This window comes from Atractosteus spatula, chromosome 1, assembly GCF_055471065.1.
Source record: "Atractosteus spatula isolate fAtrSpa1 chromosome 1, fAtrSpa1.hap1, whole genome shotgun sequence".
In the NCBI taxonomy this organism is placed as follows: domain Eukaryota; kingdom Metazoa; phylum Chordata; class Actinopteri; order Semionotiformes; family Lepisosteidae; genus Atractosteus; species Atractosteus spatula.
Window position 1 is genome coordinate 6,436,350 of NC_142706.1, and position 21,354 is coordinate 6,457,703.

At 38.1% G+C, this 21,354-nt stretch overlaps 2 protein-coding genes across 3 annotated transcripts; both read right to left on the reverse strand.

The window, feature by feature from the left end:
- Positions 1–1,086: 1,086 nt before the first annotated feature.
- On the reverse strand, positions 1,087–9,166 carry LOC148840510 (uncharacterized). Of its 2 annotated transcripts, XM_088923171.1 has the most exons (6): positions 9,140–9,166; positions 8,397–8,468; positions 5,289–5,356; positions 5,074–5,121; positions 4,199–4,612; positions 1,087–2,187 (listed from the first exon to the last, which is right to left on the reverse strand). In XM_088923171.1, exons 3-6 carry the CDS (start codon positions 5,340–5,342, stop codon positions 1,453–1,455), a joined length of 1,251 nt encoding a protein of 416 aa, XP_088779297.1. In that variant the 5' UTR covers positions 5,343–5,356; positions 8,397–8,468; positions 9,140–9,166; the 3' UTR covers positions 1,087–1,452. The 2 variants fall into 2 exon arrangements, with proteins under 2 accessions (XP_088779297.1, XP_088779307.1); XM_088923181.1 differs by lacking the exons at positions 8,397–8,468; positions 9,140–9,166 and having other exon boundaries at positions 5,289–5,360.
- Positions 9,167–15,250: 6,084 nt separating this feature from the next.
- LOC148840511 (uncharacterized) lies at positions 15,251–19,825 on the reverse strand. The gene is made up of 4 exons (XM_088918882.1): positions 19,766–19,825; positions 19,639–19,662; positions 17,681–17,716; positions 15,251–16,798 (listed from the first exon to the last, which is right to left on the reverse strand). The coding sequence occupies exons 1-4, from the start codon at positions 19,817–19,819 to the stop codon at positions 15,251–15,253; spliced, it is 1,662 nt and encodes a 553-aa protein (XP_088775008.1). The 5' UTR covers positions 19,820–19,825.
- Positions 19,826–21,354: the final 1,529 nt, after the last annotated feature.

The following is a 21,354-nucleotide window of genomic DNA, read 5'->3' on the forward strand; positions in this document are numbered from 1 at the left end:
CTGCAGTAGATACTTGCACAATTAATTCCGTTTTGTGCTACTTTACAGTAGGTTTAACAGATCAAGTGGGGAAGTGAGATGCTGTGTTACTGATTAAATTAAAAGGGAAGAAAGGGATGTTGAGGTAGCTCAGACTGTGCAAGTCCTGAGTGGCATTTAGCTAGGACACTGAGAATGACACTCTCACTGTTTTGATTAGCCCAGGATCTCTGGTAGCTTAGAAATTCTTTTCTAGAGTGAAGAGTGCCACCTACCGGTTCTTCTGCAATGAAGTACATTAAATTACATTCAAAAAGACTTGTAGCTTTCTCCCTTTACTGATGTTTCATTTCCTTGCTGCTAAAGCATCAGGTGACAAGTTTCTAAGATGCAGGATAAAAAAGAGGTGGGGTGGCTGGATTGAAAAGCTTTCTTGATCAGATGAAACTCACTAAGGGAAACTCGGCTTCATCAGGGTGGGGCGACAAAATGTTCCTGTGTATATAGATTTCATCAAAGATTTTCTCCATTTAACAGTTTTACAGGTTCATAAAGAAGAATAGTGCATTTCACTCCATTCATTGAGTGGTTCATTTTAAGTTAGTGAAAAGGTTGAATGAAGGGGCAACTGAATGAAATGACAGACATACAATGTATGTCTCCTTTCTTATATTAGCATATTCGTGATTCTTATCTTCAAAAGAATAATGCTATAGAAAGAAATGCTGGAAATTACATTAGTTATATTCTAACACTGTATTTTGAATATACACCTATCATATTTAGATGTTTCCTTCAGTTTTTTATAACTTTATGGTAACCTGAAGCAAAAGTACTGCAAAAAGGAATCATAAGCCAACAAACAGATCATATTCACGTTACACAAATGTTTGCTAATATCTGTTGTTCAATGCAAGTAAGCAGTGCTTTATTCACGTAAAACCCTGTGGATCTTTATTTATTCAAATTACACATTGGGAAATTTGGTACAAACACAAACTGTATTAATAAGATAGGGCTTTCAATACAGAAAATGATATACTTCATGTAAATAACATTACAAGTAGAGTCAAAACTGATTGTTTTATGTATGTACAGTATTTATGCATTTTATACAAATGGTAAACAAATACCAATGTTTTGTCAGTCTTCACCCGAGATTCTGACCTCATGATTTTGTTCAGTCCTTAGTTACAGAAGTGACATAACTGTCCTGAAGCTGAGGTATTTATGGAAGAAAACAGTTTTGCAAAGAAATGTTGAAAATGTTTTTTTTTTGCTAAAGCAAAGCGTGTTTTGATTTATGTTGTGTTTGCTGTCACAATCGTAAATATTTCTTCCTTCTCGGAAAATCATGCAGGGATGCACAACTCCGTTTCGTCTCTCACCAGCCTCCCATATCAATGCTGTCAAAATCATATTGTTGCAATCTAAATTTTTTCATCATTTTCTTCATGGATAAAATTCATTCATTCATTCGTCATCTCCGTTATTTTCGTGGCTTTTGTAATCCCCATGTTCTTCAGATCCGTATTCCTCAGTTTGTTCGGAATTCTCTTTGATAGCATTTTCGTGCTGCCTCGTCTCGTAATATTCCTGCTCACTATCGCTGTTGTCTTCGCTGTCGTACTCTTCTTCAATGTCATTGTGATTGCTGTCATCTCCTGGGCCCTCTTCAGTATACATCGTGTGTTCTTCTCCCCCGTTATCAGACTCTTCATCTGTGTCCCCATTCTCCTGTTCTTCGTTGTCTTCTTCATGATCAGAATCTCCACGTCCAGCATTACCCGAGTCTTCACTGCCCTTTCCATCCCCTTTATCGCCAGTTTCTTCTCCCTCTTCTTCTTGCTCTTCTTCACCCTCTTCCTCATCGTCGCCTTCTCCTCCTTCCCCATTGCCTTCCTCGTTGTCCTCTCCCTCTCCTGTAGCGCCGGGGTCCCCGTCGCCTTCGTCTTCACCGTTTTCAGCGCCGTCGTAGTCCACCGTTTCGGAGGTTTCGTCTTCATCGCCCTCGGCATCCTCCTCCTCCTCCTCTTCTGCTTCTTCGTCCTCATCAGCTTCGGCTCCGTTTTCGCCATTTTCAGCCCCTTCGCCATCCCCCTCTCCCTCTCCATTTCTGGTGATGCCATTTCCAGTCTCATCATAGCCATTGCAGCCACTGATCACATCTTCATCTTCCCCGTTGTCGCCATCCTCATCTCCATTACCCTGTGAAGAAGTATAAAGGATGCTGAATTTTCATTCAGCAGAATATATTGTACAAGTATGTTTTGGAGCCTGTGAAACACGACTTAATAAATATTAACTAGGAAGACCTCACACATAGCATCACCACCTCACTCTGCAAATACACTTTGTGGCAGCACCTTAGGGGTTGGATTTACAAATCCTTAATAACCTGCAATAGCTGAGTACATCTTTAATGGAGCGTTAATAACCCGATAGACACTAACCTCTGTTGATGGTAAAGTTATTAAACCAAAAACTCAGACTGTTTCATATCGAATTTCCTTTTTTAAAAATCTGATACTCAGGTGTTACTTTCTTCTGCATTTGGGACGTAGGATTTGCAGTTTCAGAATATGCTAAATTTGTTCTTTTTCATAATTTGGAACATTTTATCATTCTAATTTCTATAGATTTACTACATATTGTGGAATTCAGTTATACTACTAGTTTGCAGTTCGATTCTGTCATTATAGTGTTACATGCATCAAATATTATACTCTCTAACTTGTAACACCTTATATATAGTCCACACATTCTGACACCATAAATGTAAATTATTGAGCAACTGTTTTTTTTTGTACTCACGCAATTACTGTTAAAGTAATAATTGCTGTCTAAGAAACTGTCTAAGAAAAAATACCCAACAAAATGCTTTAGGTGTAACATGCTTTTCAGGTGTAACAGTTTTTCATGAATAAGTGTGTACTGTATGTTCATCACCATTTTATCTGTATATAGAACAAAGGCCTTTCAATGTCCGTATTGCCTTTTCAGTGCCTGTAAAAAAAAGTGTGGTATTAGGACCAATCCAATTAGGCTAGCAAAAAAGTGACCTTAAACTATAGTGAAAATTAATGTGGGTTAATGGCACACTATGCAGCAGTGGAGTCAACATCCACATGATAACCAGTGTGGGTGGGAACAGTCACTATTATTATGAGAAAATGGTTGGAGACAATTGACTTTAAATTATCATAGATTGTGATAATTTAAGACTACTAATTTATTTTTAATTTGAATATGATGAAATCCCACAAAAAAAAATCCATCCAGTGGAGAGACACTCTCTTGCACAATATGAAGATGTATATACTGAAAGTTAATAAGCTGAAACATCAACAGAAGGCTCAGTTATTGTGTGGTAAACATATAAAATATGTTTTAAAATCATTTTCTCCATGCATACTGTTTTATCCTCTTAAAATCTTGTAATAGACTTCACATTGCTTATCCTATTGCTTTGTGTAAAATTCAGTGATTTAAAATGTATGTAATCCAATAATGATAAATGCAATTGTATGATTAAACTAATGTACTTACAGACAAACACAGAAAATTACACCCAAAAGTAAAACATATGTTAGACCAAATGTGCAAAACATTCAGCGTGTTTTTATTTTCATGTAATGCATGTTGCTATAACTTTATAATAGCAATAGTGGTTAATAAAACACCTAGATTTGATCATAAAAATAAAGATAATTTGTTGAATCAGCACATTTCCAATGATTTTCATTTTAGCGGAGTTTAACGTGTACTGTAAATGCACACAGAAACATAAAATCCTAACCTGGGGTGTTGTTTGTGTGGAGTTATGTTCTTCCCATGTTCGTGTGGCTCTCTTCCAGGTTAACTGGCTTTTGGGAGAACTGGCCTAGTGCATGTCTATGTCCATGTGTCTGCCCTGCGATGGACTAGTGTCCCACCCAGGGTGTACCCTGCCTTGCTTGCCACGATAGGCTCCAGCTCCCCTGCTGCCCTGAATTTGGAAGAAGGCATGAGGAAATGGGTGGATGGCAGAATACAATGTAAAGGCTTAAATGGGCAGCAGAGCAGATAAATCCACATCCACTGAGATCACATTGTGGTCATTTGTATCTTAATGTTAGCAATCATGGTTAATCCATCCACGTCACTGGCGAGGTATTGTGCTAAACCATCATCCATTAGGTAGAGGCCCTACTGGAGATGGCACTAGCAGAAATTTTACCTTCACTCCACTCTTTTCGGAGACACCAGGCTCTTCTTCACCTTCCTCCCCATTGTCAGTTTCCCCACAGTCTTCTTCCCCATCTTCCTCTTCTTCGTCGTTGTCATCCTCTCCATCTTCTTCCTCCTCTTCCCCATTGTCGTCCTCCTCCTCTTCCTCTTCTCCATTGTCCTCTCCTCGATCTTCCTCTTCCCCGTTGTCGTCCTCCCCCTCTTCCACTCCTCCATTGTCCTCTCCTCCATCTTCCTCTTCCCCATTGTCGTCCTCCTCCTCTTCCTCTCCTCCATTGTCCTCTCCTCCATCTTCCTCTTCCCCATTGTCGTCCTCCCCCTCTTCCTCTCCTCCATTGTCCTCTTCGTTTTCAGACTCCTCACTGGTGTCTCGGTCTTCATTGCTTGACTCGCTGGAGTCGCTCTGCAGAACAGGACACCAGAGCGAGAGAAGAAAATAACTTCTATCCTATGGGAAACTGTACTTATTGTGTTGGTTTTTTTTAAGAGTTCAGGTTGTACTCATGAGCATAAGTTAAACTCAGTGGAATGGACATTTTAATTCCAGTAAAAGATTATTATCCTATTACGTTCAAGAGACTACACCAGTACTTTTAATCAACAGGTTATTAGTACTTTACACACCGTGCAAAAAAGTAAAAGGTTAGCACTGTACATTTATAAAGTGGAAAATTTTAATATGCAAATGTTTTTCTTTGGTTCCTTTTAATTAGAATAAAATACAGTAAAATAGCAGTTTGAACTGTTGGTGACTCCCTGCATAAGCACATATTGTGATATATCTGTAACAAATGTATTTGTATCTGACATTGTAATTCTAATCACAATTATTGTTTCCTTTAATTAAAAAGTATAATTTTTTACCCCTCTTTCCTGTGAGCTGTCAGACCTGGCTACTCGTTTCCTTTGTACCTAAATAATAGAGAAGCAGATAAATATGCAGTTTATATTGGTGGACAATGTGTGTTTTAATATTAAAAACAGTATCAAGTTACAGTATTCAAATATATATCTCAAGTTATTTAGTTTGCTATCAGTGCATAAGATTGTCATAGAATACAATATATATTGTAACTTACTGGTAAAGCAAGGATAACTGCCAAGAAACATATGAACAACAGGGCAATCTTCATTTTACAAGACCTTTCTGGAAGGAAATTTAAAACAGATTTATTAAATTGTCTTACAGTGGTTGAAATACAGTTAAACTATACGATTTTTTTAGAAATTAGAAGATTTGTTAAAAAGACAGCAAACTATAGAAACATATATATATATAATGAAGTTTGAGAAGGGAGCTGCGTCAGCATGCATAGGCTGCAAAGGAACAGGTAAAGGTTTATTTCACGATGAAAGGAAAAGGAGAGTGTTTCAGCTGTATACTGTATATAACAAGTGTGAAACGCTACTACTGCACAAAAAACCCCAACATTTCTTGTCACCACAAGAGGGCAGTAAAGTCTAGTCACATTGTAATTCAGCCATTGGTGTTCAGGAACCAGAGAAAAAAACGTTTGCATCATATCTGACCAAAAGGTTAAATAAGAAAACGAAATATACAGATGTATTATTAAAGAGCAAATCTAAGCATGCTAGCAAGCTTGTTAACAAAAGATGCTTCTTATTTATATTACTATATAATAATGTTTTTGCCATTAACAGAGCCACTTGGGCCAGTCCGAGTCTCTTTAAATCCTCTTTAAAGGGACTTAAACTTTACAGATTTGATCATATTTTATTTCTATAATAATTATGGAACAAAGATACATAATCATTGTGCTGTGAAGGAGGCCTAAGAGTGCATTTAATATTAAGTGCATCCTTCCTATTATTCAAACATGAAAGTTTCAGACACATTATTGAACAATAAATGTCATTTTTGTCTTTTGGAAAACACAGAAATCATTATTCTATGACTACCGCAATGAAGAATTACCCCACTTTTCCAACCTTTTGAAAGAGCATACTATAACATATATTTTATTTTTTATCTCTTACCTGAAAACAGTCTTCCTATAGATGACGATAAAAGAAAGTCAGAAAAATTCTGAAGCCTAAATGCCCTTCTGTCGTATTTGAGATTAATTTTGAAATTCCCCAAAAATTCCAATACTCAAAGGTGCAATTTAATTTAAATGGTGCCCAGGAGCTTTTCCACCAATCAGCACTCATCTTAAGAAGGCAAAGTGTCACCATAATTACGAGAGAATGGGACGCCTACACTATGGGAAACGCAAACAGAGGTATATTTAACACCAGATGGACGTTGTGGTTACAAGATGGCTAGACAACTGTTAGCTTAATTGACTGTCTTGAAAAAGGTTTGGGACTGCTTTCTAAATCTATTCTTTCCTTTTTCCTTCAAAATCTATTTTTACATTGTTTGTATACTGTATTTTTCTCAGCTCTAACACAAAAACCTGATAAGTCCCAGGAAAAGGGATAAAATTTCCAGTATGTTTTTTTTTACTTCTATGATATCTAAGCATTATTTTAGAACTGTCTGAATACTTTTTCAGTCTTTGTGTCTGTTTTTTAAAAGTAAAATGATGCTCCTCATATATCTGAAAGTCAATTATATAATAGTGATTTACTGTATTAACTGAAGGTGCTTTACTGTAATTAGACTGTGTTCTTCCTTTCACATTTATGTTATATTGTAAACTCAAATACCCATGCAATCCACAAGAGCAATTTATACAGCCCAGTTAGTCTTTTAAACTAAAGTTTTTTCACCAGATTTTTGGTTTTGGACAATGCAAGTTTCATTCATACTGAAAGTCTGGGGAGACACTGGGAGAAGGACAAACTGCTGTTCCTGCAAATCATTACAGGCCTTTGAACCACGATTTCTCAGCATCCCCTCCACCACCCAAAGCTCCAGTATCAATCTAGGAGTCTTTCGATTTATCACAGGGGTGGGCTGACTTCCTTGTCCATATGGTTAGGCAGTCATCCTTCAGACTCAGTGGGTTGAAGCCAAACACATCAACAAATACCCTTCGCAAACACATTGTTAAGGTTGGTCTGAAAATGAAGTGTTTCTCAGGAATGTTTCACTTAATCTTGAGAATTGTGACCACTCCTGCCCATTTGCAGTTCACCACCCAGTCAATCCCGTTAACGGGGCATTTTCATGTTCATGACATATTGCAGTTTGCATTTTGCCTCTGGCGCCTCCCTTACTGTCACAATTGTATTTACTAACCAGATGAATGGTTCCACTTTTTCCGTCTTGCCAGGATGCAGACTTTCAAATCAAGAAAGCAGCAGGCCGAATGTGGGCCATGCTTTCCTACTCTGGACAGATCTTATTTTCTGCATCAGTTTTTACTGAGGGTTCCCCATTTCCTGGATAAAATATAGTGTTCCCTCATCTAACCTGCACAAAACTGATACTTTTTCAGGTTGAAAGACACCCACACATTGGTCACATTTATAGGGTTGACACCATTGCAGTTTCTCAGCCAAATGCATAAGCAATTGAATTCTATTTTATGTCCACACCAACTCTTCCTCCTCCACTGTATATTACAGACTATTGGACTGTGTTGGTTTTTTGTCTGGGTGCTGCTGGTATTTTGTATTATGAAAGGCAGGGCAGCTTGCAAATGTCATTAAGTCCAATAAAGTGCAGTGACTTTTGTCAGTGACAAATATTAAGACAGTTCTGAGTCCTTTATGTGTTTTCCTTTTATTTATATTAATACATTTTGATATAGATTCCTGTTTTTAAGTCTTTAAAAGCCAACATTAACTAAAACCTGCATTGTAGACACAACTTTAAAGATTTCAAAATTAGTAATTTGAAACTAATGATGGAAATGTGAAGCTTCTTGAATTGAAAAGTGGATAGGTCAATGAATAGGTCAATTTTCAAGTTAAAAACAGAGAAAGGCAGTTTTTTATTGTAATTTAATTTTGCTGCAGCTATCATATGTTTGTTGGTTAAGATAAATATGTATTTTGAAAATATTGTGTAAATTGCACAGTAGCAAATTGTGCTTTTATTAAGCACAGTGTTATTAGCACATCCTTTCAATAATAACAAACTTGATATTGCCAACAAAATAATATCTTTTCAAGAACATTGTGCTCCCATATATTGCTACTTGGAATTTTTGCATCAATGAAGAGATCATCCTTTTATTAATATATACAAATAAAAAACATGAAAAAGAACTTACATATTCTCTTGCTCTTCATTCTAAAGGGACTACCAAACACTTTGTTAAGGGTTTCAGTCATTCAGCAAAAATCTATAAATAAAAAATGTCAGTGTTTAAGAGTCAAGCAGTGGATTCATTGTTTTGAGTCCTTCGATTAAAAAAGTAACAACATCAGTAATCTAGTGCAAGCTGTTTGTCAGCAGTCCTTACTGTTGTGCCCAGTGGCCTGCTAACTCCTGTTTGTCCTAACAAACAGTTGTAGGTGAATCACATCAGACACTCTGTGTTTTGATGTTACACGTCTCTGTGCATAATGGAAACACTAAAAGGACTGCACAGAGAAAAAAAGGTCCAGATTTCTTTTGTGTTGTTTTCAGTGTGAAAATGTAATCTTCCCATGTACAAGAGGCTTTTTACATAAACTGAACCTTAGCTCTTCTGCACGTAATATAAAATGCACTCTTTATGCCACTTCAAGTAAAATTAAACGCTACAAAACATAGAATGTTCAATCAGTGTTGGCTGATAAGAAAAAGGCTTGAAACACAAATATGAAGCCTTAGCCCTCTGCACTGCTCAATCTAGATTAAACGGACAAATTCTTGAATTGGCGCTAACATCTTTTATCTTAAAGAAATCGCATAATGCAATCCTTTCAGTGCTAGGACATTTCATAAAAACCTGTTAAATGCTTTATCCCCCAACAGCAACTACATACCATGAACTAAAGCCCGAGACTGGTTAAGCTCCCCAATACATACTTTTAAAAATACTTCTTATGCCTGTTGCCTTTTGCTAAGTCACCTGTCAAGGAGACAGGTGCGACACCAAGAAACAGTCCTGAAACAATCTGCCCTTTGGACTTGAACTTCTCCAGGCAACCTGTTTTTTGGACATGAATTCCACATTACATTAGTTCCATGGTGTAGTATACTTTCCTGTTTGACTAAGCAATCCATCACTTGATGCTCCGTCTCTCTTACTGGTCCCGTTCTGTAAGTGTAAGCTGCAACATCCCGATTATCAAACACATAAAAAAAAGAAAAATGAGAGAACTGGCACCATGAAACGTTTTTCATAGAAGACACGCTGTTCTTCTAAAGGAGACACACCTATTTATAGCAGAGCTTTGAAGATGATTGAAGATGCAGCCATCGATGATGCCACTAATTATGGATTACTGGCGTGCCCCAGATAAAGAAGAGGTGAGGACCTTAGGGATTAACTCCTTCCACTCCTCCTGCTCCAGAAATGTAATTGCAAGTGTTAAGACATTGTAAAACACAGTATTGTTGTCAATTTAAAAGAGGCGACCTGGATTTGTGTTTAATATTTCAAAGTATATTTTCATAGCAGTATAAGGACCAAGGGACCCCCCATATAATAAACTGAGTAAAAATCACAAAGATACTTATGCATACATTTTAAAGCCAAACAGGGAAATAACAAGTAAGTAATAATTCTCTTCACCTGTTAATTTATGAAATGTTATGCATGTAAAAACTTAAAACCAGAAACTATTCAGTGGAAATTAAGATGTAATCACAAAATATTTTTCTGGCTTCTTGTCTCTTGGCTTAACCTGTTAAGTTTGTCTTGGTACTGACATTAAATAATTACATTTTTTTATTGAATCCTTTGACACAGACCTCGAGAAGATGCTTAAGATATTGATTAAGATATAAACCAAAATGCATTACAGGAACCTCTCCACACTTTCATGCCTTTGTTTCATGCATTACCTCAGCAGACAAACTGAAATTGTAATAATATGCAGGATTTACACTGGAATGTGTACCAGCAAATGACCTACATCACTGTCTCAAGAAATATATCCTATAAGTGACAGGTCTAGTGCTAGCACATTCACTATTTTACTGTCAGGACTATGTTGGATATATGGATTCTCAAAGATGATGCTTTAATGTTTAGTTGTTATGCTGTATTCATTTATCTGAGAAATTATATTTAGCCACCAACTTTTAATGAAAGTCTTGAAAATTGACAAATTAAACAGATTACAAAACGGTGTCGCATATCCAACAAAATGTAGCTGGATTACTTGTAACATGAAGCCACGTGTGTTTATGTCTTACTAAAGGATTATGGTGGCAGCCAAGCAGACACAGCCTTGTTGAATCATGTCTTGAATCAAGACGCAAAGCAAAGCAAAATTACAGGACTGAACACATTTAAATAAGCAAAGAGTTCTGAATATTCTCTGAAACAAAATAAAAAAACGCTGCTGCTGTCTAATTCCAGTGTAATTCTAGAAAATAATTGCTCAAAATTAATGGAAGAATATTCTACAATAAAGGGAGTGTGCATTACTATATATATATATCCATCCATTTTCTAACCACTTTATTCAATTCAGTGTTGTGGAGGAGGCAGAGCCTTTCCTGGCAAGCAATGGGCACAAGACAGGATACACCCTGGATGCCAGTCCTTTGCAGGACCCACATTCACATGGTGCATTTTCCCAGAAGCCATTTAACCTACTCACATGCCTTTGAACGATTGGAGGAAACCGGAGCAGCCAGAGGAAACCCACACAAACACTGGGGGACATGCAGATAGCACCCCAGGCCTGGAATTGAATTTAGGGCCTCACTGCTGCAAGACAGCAAGGCTAACAACTATGCCACCGTGCCACCCTTCATACATATTGTAACGCTTACGGCCGACAGGTACTGTGTAAGAGCCGGCGTACCAGAGCAGGTGACGTCACCGCCCTTCCCTGTGATAGCAGGACTACAGCTACTGGGCTGTAGAGAGATCTCTCTTTAGCTCACGGTGCTGGGTCGCTGCAGAGAGACGCGGAAGTCGCGGGTTCGAGCCCCGGACGGTGTGGGGCCGACCTGATGCGGCAAGGGCGCCCGCCTGAGCCCCCGTTGCGTTACATTGGTGTCAGAAGCGGGATGGGATAGCCCTTCGCCGGGGACGGCGATTTAAGCGGGGGAGAGTGTAACGCTTACGGCCGACAGGTACTGTGTAAGAGCCGGCGTACCAGAGCAGGTGACGTCACCGCCCTTCCCTATGATAGCAGGACTACAGCTACTGGGCTGTAGAGAGATCTCTCTTTAGCTCACGGTGCTGGGTCGCTGCAGAGAGACGCGGAAGTCGCGGGTTCGAGCCCCGGACGGTGTGGGGCCGACCTGATGCGGCAAGGGCGCCCGCCTGAGCCCCCGTTGCGTTACATTGGTGTCAGAAGCGGGATGGGATAGCCCTTCGCCGGGGACGGCGATTTAAGCGGGGGAGAGTGTAACGCTTACGGCCGACAGGTACTGTGTAAGAGCCGGCGTACCAGAGCAGGTGACGTCACCGCCCTTCCCTATGATAGCAGGACTACAGCTACTGGGCTGTAGAGAGATCTCTCTTTAGCTCACGGTGCTGGGTCGCTGCAGAGAGACGCGGAAGTCGCGGGTTCGAGCCCCGGACGGTGTGGGGCCGACCTGATGCGGCAAGGGCGCCCGCCTGAGCCCCCGTTGCGTTACATTGGTGTCAGAAGCGGGATGGGATAGCCCTTCGCCGGGGACGGCGATTTAAGCGGGGGAGAGTGTAACGCTTACGGCCGACAGGTACTGTGTAAGAGCCGGCGTACCAGAGCAGGTGACGTCACCGCCCTTCCCTATGATAGCAGGACTACAGCTACTGGGCTGTAGAGAGATCTCTCTTTAGCTCACGGTGCTGGGTCGCTGCAGAGAGACGCGGAAGTCGCGGGTTCGAGCCCCGGACGGTGTGGGGCCGACCTGATGCGGCAAGGGCGCCCGCCTGAGCCCCCGTTGCGTTACAATATATATGGTATAAAGTGACGGGAACACTATACTGTAAACAGGCGCTGTCCTTTGGATGAGATGTAAAACCGAGGTCCTGACTGTCTATGATCATTCAAAAATCCAGGGCGTTTCTCGAAAAGAGTAGGGGTGTAACCCCGGCGTCTTGGCCAGAAACTTCCCATTGGCCCTTACCAATCATGGCCTCCTAATAATCCCCGTCTATGAATTGGCTTCATTACTCTGCTCTCCTCCCCACTGAGAGCTGGTGTGTGGTGACCGTTCTGGCGCACTATGGTTGCCGTCGCATCATCCAGGTGGGGCTGCACATTGGTGGTGGTGGAGGGGAGTCCCCATTACGTGTAAAAGCGCTTTGAGTGGAGTGTCCAAAAAAGTGCTATATAAGTGTAAGCAATTATTATTATTATAATTCATTATAATAATAATATTATAATATATATATATACTGTATAATGGGTAATATGAAAATTTTAGTTTTTACATTTTTGAATTTCTAGAATTGTGTCTGTTTTCAACATTTTTCATACAAAGGAAAATTAAAATTGTTATCATTTTGAAGCTCGAGAGAACAATGACAACAAACACTGATTTCCCCCGTTTCTGAAAATATACACTAAAGACAGATTTGGGTTTGTTCCTGCGATCAAACTAGATTTCCTACTTTTTCAGAATCAAAGACATTTGTTCAATATGAATCAATATTATGAATCAATATTAACACTGCAACCGGGATAGGCAAAGCATGTTGTGAATTTATTCCTACTGTACCTGAAAGGGCCTAGTAATGAAAATAACTTTATCAAAGATTGACCTATAAATTGACTTTTAGTGTTGAATATTTTGATCCACTGAAAAGAAATTCTGGAATTCTTACTTCAGAGTTGTAGACAGAAGTGGATGATAGTGAGATGGTACTGTGATGCTACTCTTCATGCAGAAGAAAAATGTACTTTCATACAGGCTTGGAACCGAGAATTGCTTAACGTAATTGGGAATGCATGCCTTTTATAGTATTAGCTGCTAGTTCCAAATCATTATATAAAACGTATCATTCACCAGAAAAAGAATTCAACAAACATAAAAATATTATCTAGACATAATCAATATGTAATGTTGTTATCGAGAACAGGAGACACCTCTTTGCGTAACTTATTGTGACAGTGTGGAACAAGCTACTCTGCCTGTTGTTGAAATCGATACCCTGGTTTCTTTCAGTCCTTGGATCAATAAATTGGTAAAGGCTAGATGGGCCAAATGACTCTGCTTGTTTGTAATCATATGTTCTAATGTAACCATTGGCTTTTTTGTCTCGTTACTGTCGGCTCTTGTTTCATTGTCTTGTACTCTCTCTCACTTTAAAACTGTGATAAAACTGCAAAGTATTAGTATTAGTTGCTGGACTTGCACTTTGTGATAAATGACTGGTTTGCATTATTGGCTGGTTGGTAAAAATCTACAGTAGATCCTCTATGTGCAGTGTATGGTGTACAGATGACTAAAAATAAGACAGTGTTGCATTGGTTGGAAAACAGAAATTTAGAAAAGAACTCAGAGAAAACACCACACATTTTCCTAATTACTGTTTAATTGTGACTTCTCTGTTAAAATCCTGACCTTATTCTTATCTGATCCCTAACAATTGCCCATCCCTACAGTAAACCCATACCTTTGCCTAAACCTTATCCTAATGTTTAAATCGAACTTCACCCTAAAACCCAAAGTCCACATTGACAAGAGTGAAGAAAACTTGAAGAAAAATTATTGTTTATTTTTATATTATTATAAATGAATAATACAAATAAAAATAGTTGTATTATTATTTATATAATGAAAACGTAGCTCAGGATGCTTATTTTTATTTTCATGGGAATAGACAATGGTGTTCACACTGCTATGAGCAAGGATGCGGAGAACAGCTCCCCTCCCAACTGCCAGATGGCGCTCTGATGCAAGATGTTTAAGGAACAGACCAGCTGGGTGTCCAGCTACTATTCCATTGCCTTTAAAAGTCACCTTTAACCTTAGCTAAGGTTCTGGCTCTCTGTTGTGCTTCACTACCAACCTACATATGTAGATGTCTTTTCTGTTTGCTGCTCTCACCCAGACAATGGAAATCATCTAGCTGCAGGTAACCATGCTATTTTCGGTCGTATATTTAGTCTTAAACCACTGTTATATAACTTTGTAGGGCTGAAGTCATTTTGTTTACTTATGCTTCTGGGAAAGAATCTCATCCTGTCTTTGTATTTAGTGGGCAATCACAGCACTACCACACTGTTATCGTAGTGACAAACACTATGAATTGAAATTCCTGGACGAAAGCTATTTTTGGGTGGTCAGATGTGTTACCTTTTCCGATTAAAAAATAGTGAATTTCTAGTCGACTGTGGAAGTTACCATGAAGTACCAAAGGCAAAAACAAATAAGCTTCATCAGTTGAATTAAGTGAAAGATTTGAGGAGCCCAGAATGCTGAGGTCTAGAGTGGAATTTAGGAAGGGCACCATAGTTAACACCAGTACTCTTATGAACATGAACTAATACTGCATATTCAGTGATTAAGCATTTAGAACCTCATTTTTAACTTCTCATCTGAAGAACTGAACATTGTTCATTACATTGTCTTCTATCATCATACTATTTTGTCCAGTTCATTGGTTGTTATGAATGTATCAGCTTGGAAAAAGGAGTTGGTAAAAATAATAACGACAATAATGCATTATATTTAAGTCAACAAAAATGCAATCTAACTACAAATAATACAAGAAACGTGACTTAATATTTGACATTTATTTACCATACTATACTTAACAAATTTTACATATTCCACAAAAATGGACATTGACAATGAACCATACATTATAATACAATATTTATACCTAAGCTCCTTGGCTCTCGTAATCAATACCTCAATCAACCATAATACTACACAACCTTGTATCTAAATATTTCTATTTTGTGTCAAAAATAGTAAAAAACTAAATATCTTTGACAGCAATACTTAAATTACAAGATATGTGATTGAAGGACCCATGTATTTCTTTTTTATTTCAATGATCCTTCAAGATTATGGTGTTTATTTCTTCTCCTGACTGCTACTGTTATGATCAGAGCCATTATCTGAGTGATTGGAGGTGTTGCATGAGTCACTGGAGTCTGAGGAGTCAGAGTCACTTGATCCACATGAGTCACTAGAATCACTAGAGTCGCTGGAGTCACTTGAGCTACATGAAGAGCTGGAATCACTAGAGTCACTAGAATCACTAGAGTCACTTGAGCTACATGAAGAACTGGAATCACTAGAGTCACTAGAATCACTGGAGTCACTTGAGCTACACGAACTAGAATCACTGGAGTCACTAGAATCACTGGAGTCGCTGGAGTCACTTGAGCTACATGAAGAACTGGAATCACTAGAGTCACTGGAATCACTAGAGTCACTTGAGCTACATGAAGAACTGGAATCACTAGAGTCACTGGAATCACTAGAGTCACTTGAGCTACACGAAGAACTGGAATCACTAGAGTCACTAGAATCACTGGAGTCACTTGAGCTACACGAACTAGAATCGCTGGAGTCACTGGAGTCACTTGAGCTACATGAAGAACTGGAATCACTAGAGTCACTGGAATCACTAGAGTCACTTGAGCTACATGAAGAACTGGAATCACTAGAGTCACTAGAATCACTGGAGTCACTTGAGCTACACGAACTAGAATCACTGGAATCACTGGAGTCACTTGAGCTACATGAAGAACTGGAATCACTAGAGTCACTGGAATCACTAGAGTCACTTGAGCTACATGAAGAACTGGAATCACTAGAGTCACTAGAATCACTGGAGTCACTTGAGCTACATGAAGAACTGGAATCACTAGAGTCACTGGAATCACTAGAGTCACTTGAGCTACATGAAGAACTAGAATCACTGGAGTCACTAGAATCACTGGACTTGCAAGAGTCACTGGTATCTTTTGATTCTCTGGAACTTTTATTGGCACTAGTGTGAGATGAAGAACCACTGGGATCATCTCCCTGCATGCCTTCATCGTCAAAGTCATAGTTGTCTATTGTTTCTTGGAAGGTGAATAGATCAGCAACATTCTCTGCTTTATCATCACTACGTTGTTTTTCATAGGGTGTCTTACTCATTCCACGTTCCACAGGCTTTGCAACTAAGAGCACTTCATTATCTTGGGCTTCTAAACTTTTTTGAACACTAAAATATTTAAGATTTCCATCTCTTTTATCTGTCCTAGTGCTTTCGAAACCACGTACTTCATTTGTGAGATTTCTAATGGCAGCCGTGTTCTGTACATTTCCCTCTATGACAGGAACTCTGATTTCATGATTTACTTTATCTTCACCATAGCTGTCATCACCACTGAAGTCTCTGAATATGTAACTGACATAAGTCGTTGTACCATTTTCAAATAAACCAGCGTCTCTAATTTTCAGAGTGTCCCCTGAACCACCATTGTCACCAGACTGCTCCTCAGAACTGCTGTCAGAATCCTCCTCTGAACTGCTTTTTGACTCAGAACTGCTTTTAGAATCCCCGTTTCCTCCCCCAGAAACATCTCTATCCAGGCTGAGAAGAGTGATATTCCCACTGAAATGGACCTAAGTTGAAAACAAAATAATAGCAGACCTGTGTTAGTTTTAACTAATCATATATTTAATCATATCGCATATCCTTTATGCCCTATTCATTTAATGATTTCTCTATATAAATCTAATTATACCTTTCCAGTTTTGGTATATTTGATGGTCAAGCGGTCTTCAAAATATATTTCGCTGACAGTGAAAAATAAGGACTGTATTTTCAAAGAATTATTTGAGTATGTAACAATCTAAATGTATTCTGGCAAACCTAGGTTTTATATCACAGTTCTGATGTAATTATACAATGCTATGGGCACATGAAAATGATAGAACTCAATTTGTAATGTGCAAACCAGTGACCATCAAGTATACCTGGCCTAAGGCTTAGTCAAGCCCATTAACCCCAGAAGTGATATATGTCTCCAAAAGGACTGTACCACTTAAAACTCTTTCTTAAGCCTGGAATCTGCAATGATAGAGCATGATGGTATAACATGAACAGCAGAGAGGGAATATTCTAAGTTCTGAATGGGTGCTAATGGACTGGCGTACCCCTACAGGAAGAGAGCAGCCGTGTCCTCTCAGCTTAACCTGCCACCCATTACTTCTAGACTCTGGGATAATCTCTCTTTTGCTACAGACCTCACTAGTTTAAACTAGTTAACTAGTCACTAGTCACTAGCTCACATAGCAGCTATGGAATTCAGAATGGAGTGGAGTGGTTGTCACTTCTAAACTATAAATCGGCACATTGGTATATATAGTAATATTTAAATGGGCACGATGGGTACACCAAAGAATGTAAACCTTGATTTACTGTTGTTTAAAGGACAATGCATAATGCACAAATGTGTGGTTATTAATTTGACCAATAATGCAATATCTACATGACATTCTTACCTCTTCTTCTATGGCACTGCTGTTTTTACCACTTGCCTGAAAGGAAACAAACAGAAAATAAAAAACTACTATTGCAAAGTACTGGAAAGCAAAGTATACAGGATGTCAATTACCGAATCCAACTGCAATCAAGATAAAGCTGATACTGATGCATATGGAACATTTACAGTGTGTTGTCAGAATAAAAAACAGTTCCTCTCTATTGACTGGTACAGGAGAACATAAGAAAGATCACAAGGACACTTGGCCAATCCAGAAAGCTCCGCAGCAATTAATTGATCCAAAGATCTCATTTGGCCTTTTCTTTAAAGAAGCCTTTGGTTTTACTTAAACACAGTTTTACTACCTTTTCACATGCACTTTTGTGTAGTTTTCACTTGTGCTCCATGGTTAATGTTTCCCTGTTCATTCTGAAGAAATCTGTACACAATAAATGGTCGACTTTCTCTTTTCTCAAAAATCCTCAAACTTCTTTGAGGACTTTGAATACTTGAATCAGGTGCCCTCGTAGTCTTTGTTCAAGACTAAAAAAAGTGGGTCTCCTTGAGCCTGTCAGTGTAAGATATTCATTTAAGGCCCACAATGTATCTTGTGTAGATAGCTTCCACCTCAGCAATATTTTTTCTCCAGTGATGTGACTAAAAACCATACACAATATTCTAAATGAGGGACATACTAGTGTATTATAAAAATAGAACATAGAAATCCCTTGATTTTAATTATGTGCTTTTACCTATAAGTCCTATCCTTTTGCCTGTTTAATTGCTTTCCCATATTTTCTAGAAGATGGTGTGTCAACATAAACTACTAAGTCTTTTTTCATAAGAAGTATATTCTAGATCAGACCCCATTTTGTATTCATAGTTTTTTACTACTTGCAATCAAAACTCTGCTCTGTTCTAAATTAAATGTCATCTGCCAGGTGTTTTCAGTCTTGAATTGTATCTAATTTTAAAAAAATCAATTTTGCTGCTTCTACAGTGTTGGCTTACCCTCCTTATTTATCATCTGCAAACTGGTTTATTAGATCATTGAAATAAATTAAGAAGAGCTCTGGTCCTACTACTGATCCATGTGGTACTCCACTAATTATATCACTAAATTTAAGTATTCACCCTTTGTCTGTACTGAAACTGGTTATTTAATAAACAGTCTTCAAGTCAAACACACATTTTCCTGAATGCTTACCACCACAAATTTAAGAATTAATCATTAATTCTTAAATTCTTAAAAAGCCTTCTGAAAATTTACTGTAAATATGCCACATCATATACTCTTTATATAATGTTTATCCATTGCTGTTGTAGCTTGTTAAAAAACTCTAACAAGATGGTTAGGCAAGACTTTACTCTTCTTAATCTGTGTTGACTGTTATGATATAATTTCTACAAAGGTGGTCTTATGGTGTATTTCTAATAATTCTTTTCTTAATAGAAATCAGACTTATTGATCTATAATTACTTGATTCAGTTTTCTCACCCATTTCAGTAATGGGTACTTGTTAGTAATATACCAGTCTCTGGTACTACTTCTGTCTTAAATTAAGTGTTGAAAAAGCTGCATCAATGTCTTCTGAATAACAGAAACAGAAGGATTTTTGCAGAGACTTTTCAAGACTTAACATTATGAGTATTGTATTGCTATTTTCTGTGAGCTCTGTCAGTGAATCCAGTCTGCCTTTGGCTCTATAATTGTTTAAAGTATATTATATTTAATCTGACATTTATGTCAGATTTGTAACATGATTATTTATAAACAACAAATAAAAGCATAGCACGTATATATGCTATACAAAAACCAATAGACTTAAACTTTTTCAGCTAATGAAGCTATCCGTTTCCTGGATGTGGAGAAACTTTCCCAGTATAAATAGAATACATTTGAATACTGACAGATCTTAGCTGACTTATACTTGTAAGACTTGCTATTTCATTAAATTAATGATATACTGTACTTACAAGGATGACATCTTCTTGGGGAATCTAGAAAATAAAAAGGCCATGAGATGCAATTAGATCTGAAATGTCTGCTTTTGAATTAAAAATTAAACAGGTATTATTACACTTAAGTACAGCGATAACTTACTGGAAGTGTGTAGCCCACCCCTAACAAGCAAAATAGAAGCAAAATGGTCTTCATGATCCTGCTTATTTCTGTGAAAATAGGACATAGAGCACAGTATTAATAACAACACTCTCACAACAGATATTGTTGATAAGATGAAAGCTATGTCTTTAAATCATTGAAATAGGTGACACACACCTGTGCTTTAAAAGGACACACGCAGTTCAGTGATGACATAGTTCTAACACAGTGCATTGTGAAGTACAGTACATACATGTATGAAGGAAGAAAATGCTTTCAGGCATTTAAGACCCCATCAATGTTATCCTGCATCTGTATAAGGTAAAAATGCATGCAGTAAGTCCTGTTTGCTCTTTGAACTTGGTTTGAACTGATGGTAAATATTTTGCAAAATATGTAAAGCAAAACAGGTGACTGGGATGTTCTCTGCTCTCTTCTGCACTGTCTGCTCTCCAGAAAATTGGAGGCAAACGTAATGATGAGAAGCAGATTGAAATGCAGTATTGAACGTAACAGAAATATTGCATTCAAGGCGGCCTTTCTCCTTACCTTACAGTTTTGCTTAGTGGCTATGGGCACTTCAGCTCTGAGAAAGCTGTTTCCAGGAGCAGGCAGGTCTCCTTCTATGGACTGCGAGCTCTTCTTGATTGGTGGTTTTTTAAAGGACCTCAGGTAGAACACAACAAATCTCTACACAGTGACGAAAGCAAGGCTGTAAGGTGTGACTAACTTTCACTTGAGGGAGGGAAGATCCCACACACCCCTTTGTCTTAAGATATATTTACCCCCCCCCCCCCAAAACAAGCTCCTGTGACCAAATAATAGCTAAGGAGGTTTCTGCTTGATTGGGGGCCTTATCAAAGATTTATGTTTTGGGCTCTAAATGTATATAATTACCACAAAAAAGTACTGTAAGGAGAATATATATTAAACCAATTTCCACCTTCACAACTCCATTACTTACTCCATTACTGCAGTTCCTTTAGGAAAATATTTACATTGACAAGTAAGAAGCACATCCCTTCCCCCCTTCTCCTTTACCATTTGAGTCAGGTGGTTCATAGCAGTTTATTTTAGGACATGCACAAAAATGCACAAAAACAGTACTCCACATTTACTCCACATTTTCTTTTTCATATTTAGTTTCCATTGATGTGAAGTTTTGAGTATTTTCATTTAAGTACTGCTTACAGGGATTTGCATGTTGACTAAGGATTTAAAGATTTGAAAATCGTTGCTACGAATATATCATTAAATGGTTTTTAATTTGGAAAAATGGAATGTAACATACTTACAAAATATTCTTCAGTATAGTTTAAGCCTTGAGTTCAGAAATGCTTTTTAACTTAAAATTTGAAGTTCTATGTATACAGTTCTTGTAACAGCTGAACAGCTAACCTTCAGAATGAACTTTTGTGGTGAATCATAATTACATCTGGTCAGACTGTTAGGAACGTGCCTGTTGTAAATACAAAACAAGTGCTTAAACCTTTTATTGCTCTGAAGACACTGTGGTGTGTAATACAGTACCTATTCTTTACAAAATACATGTTTAGATGACTATTGTTGATAGCCACATTTTCTCCCTA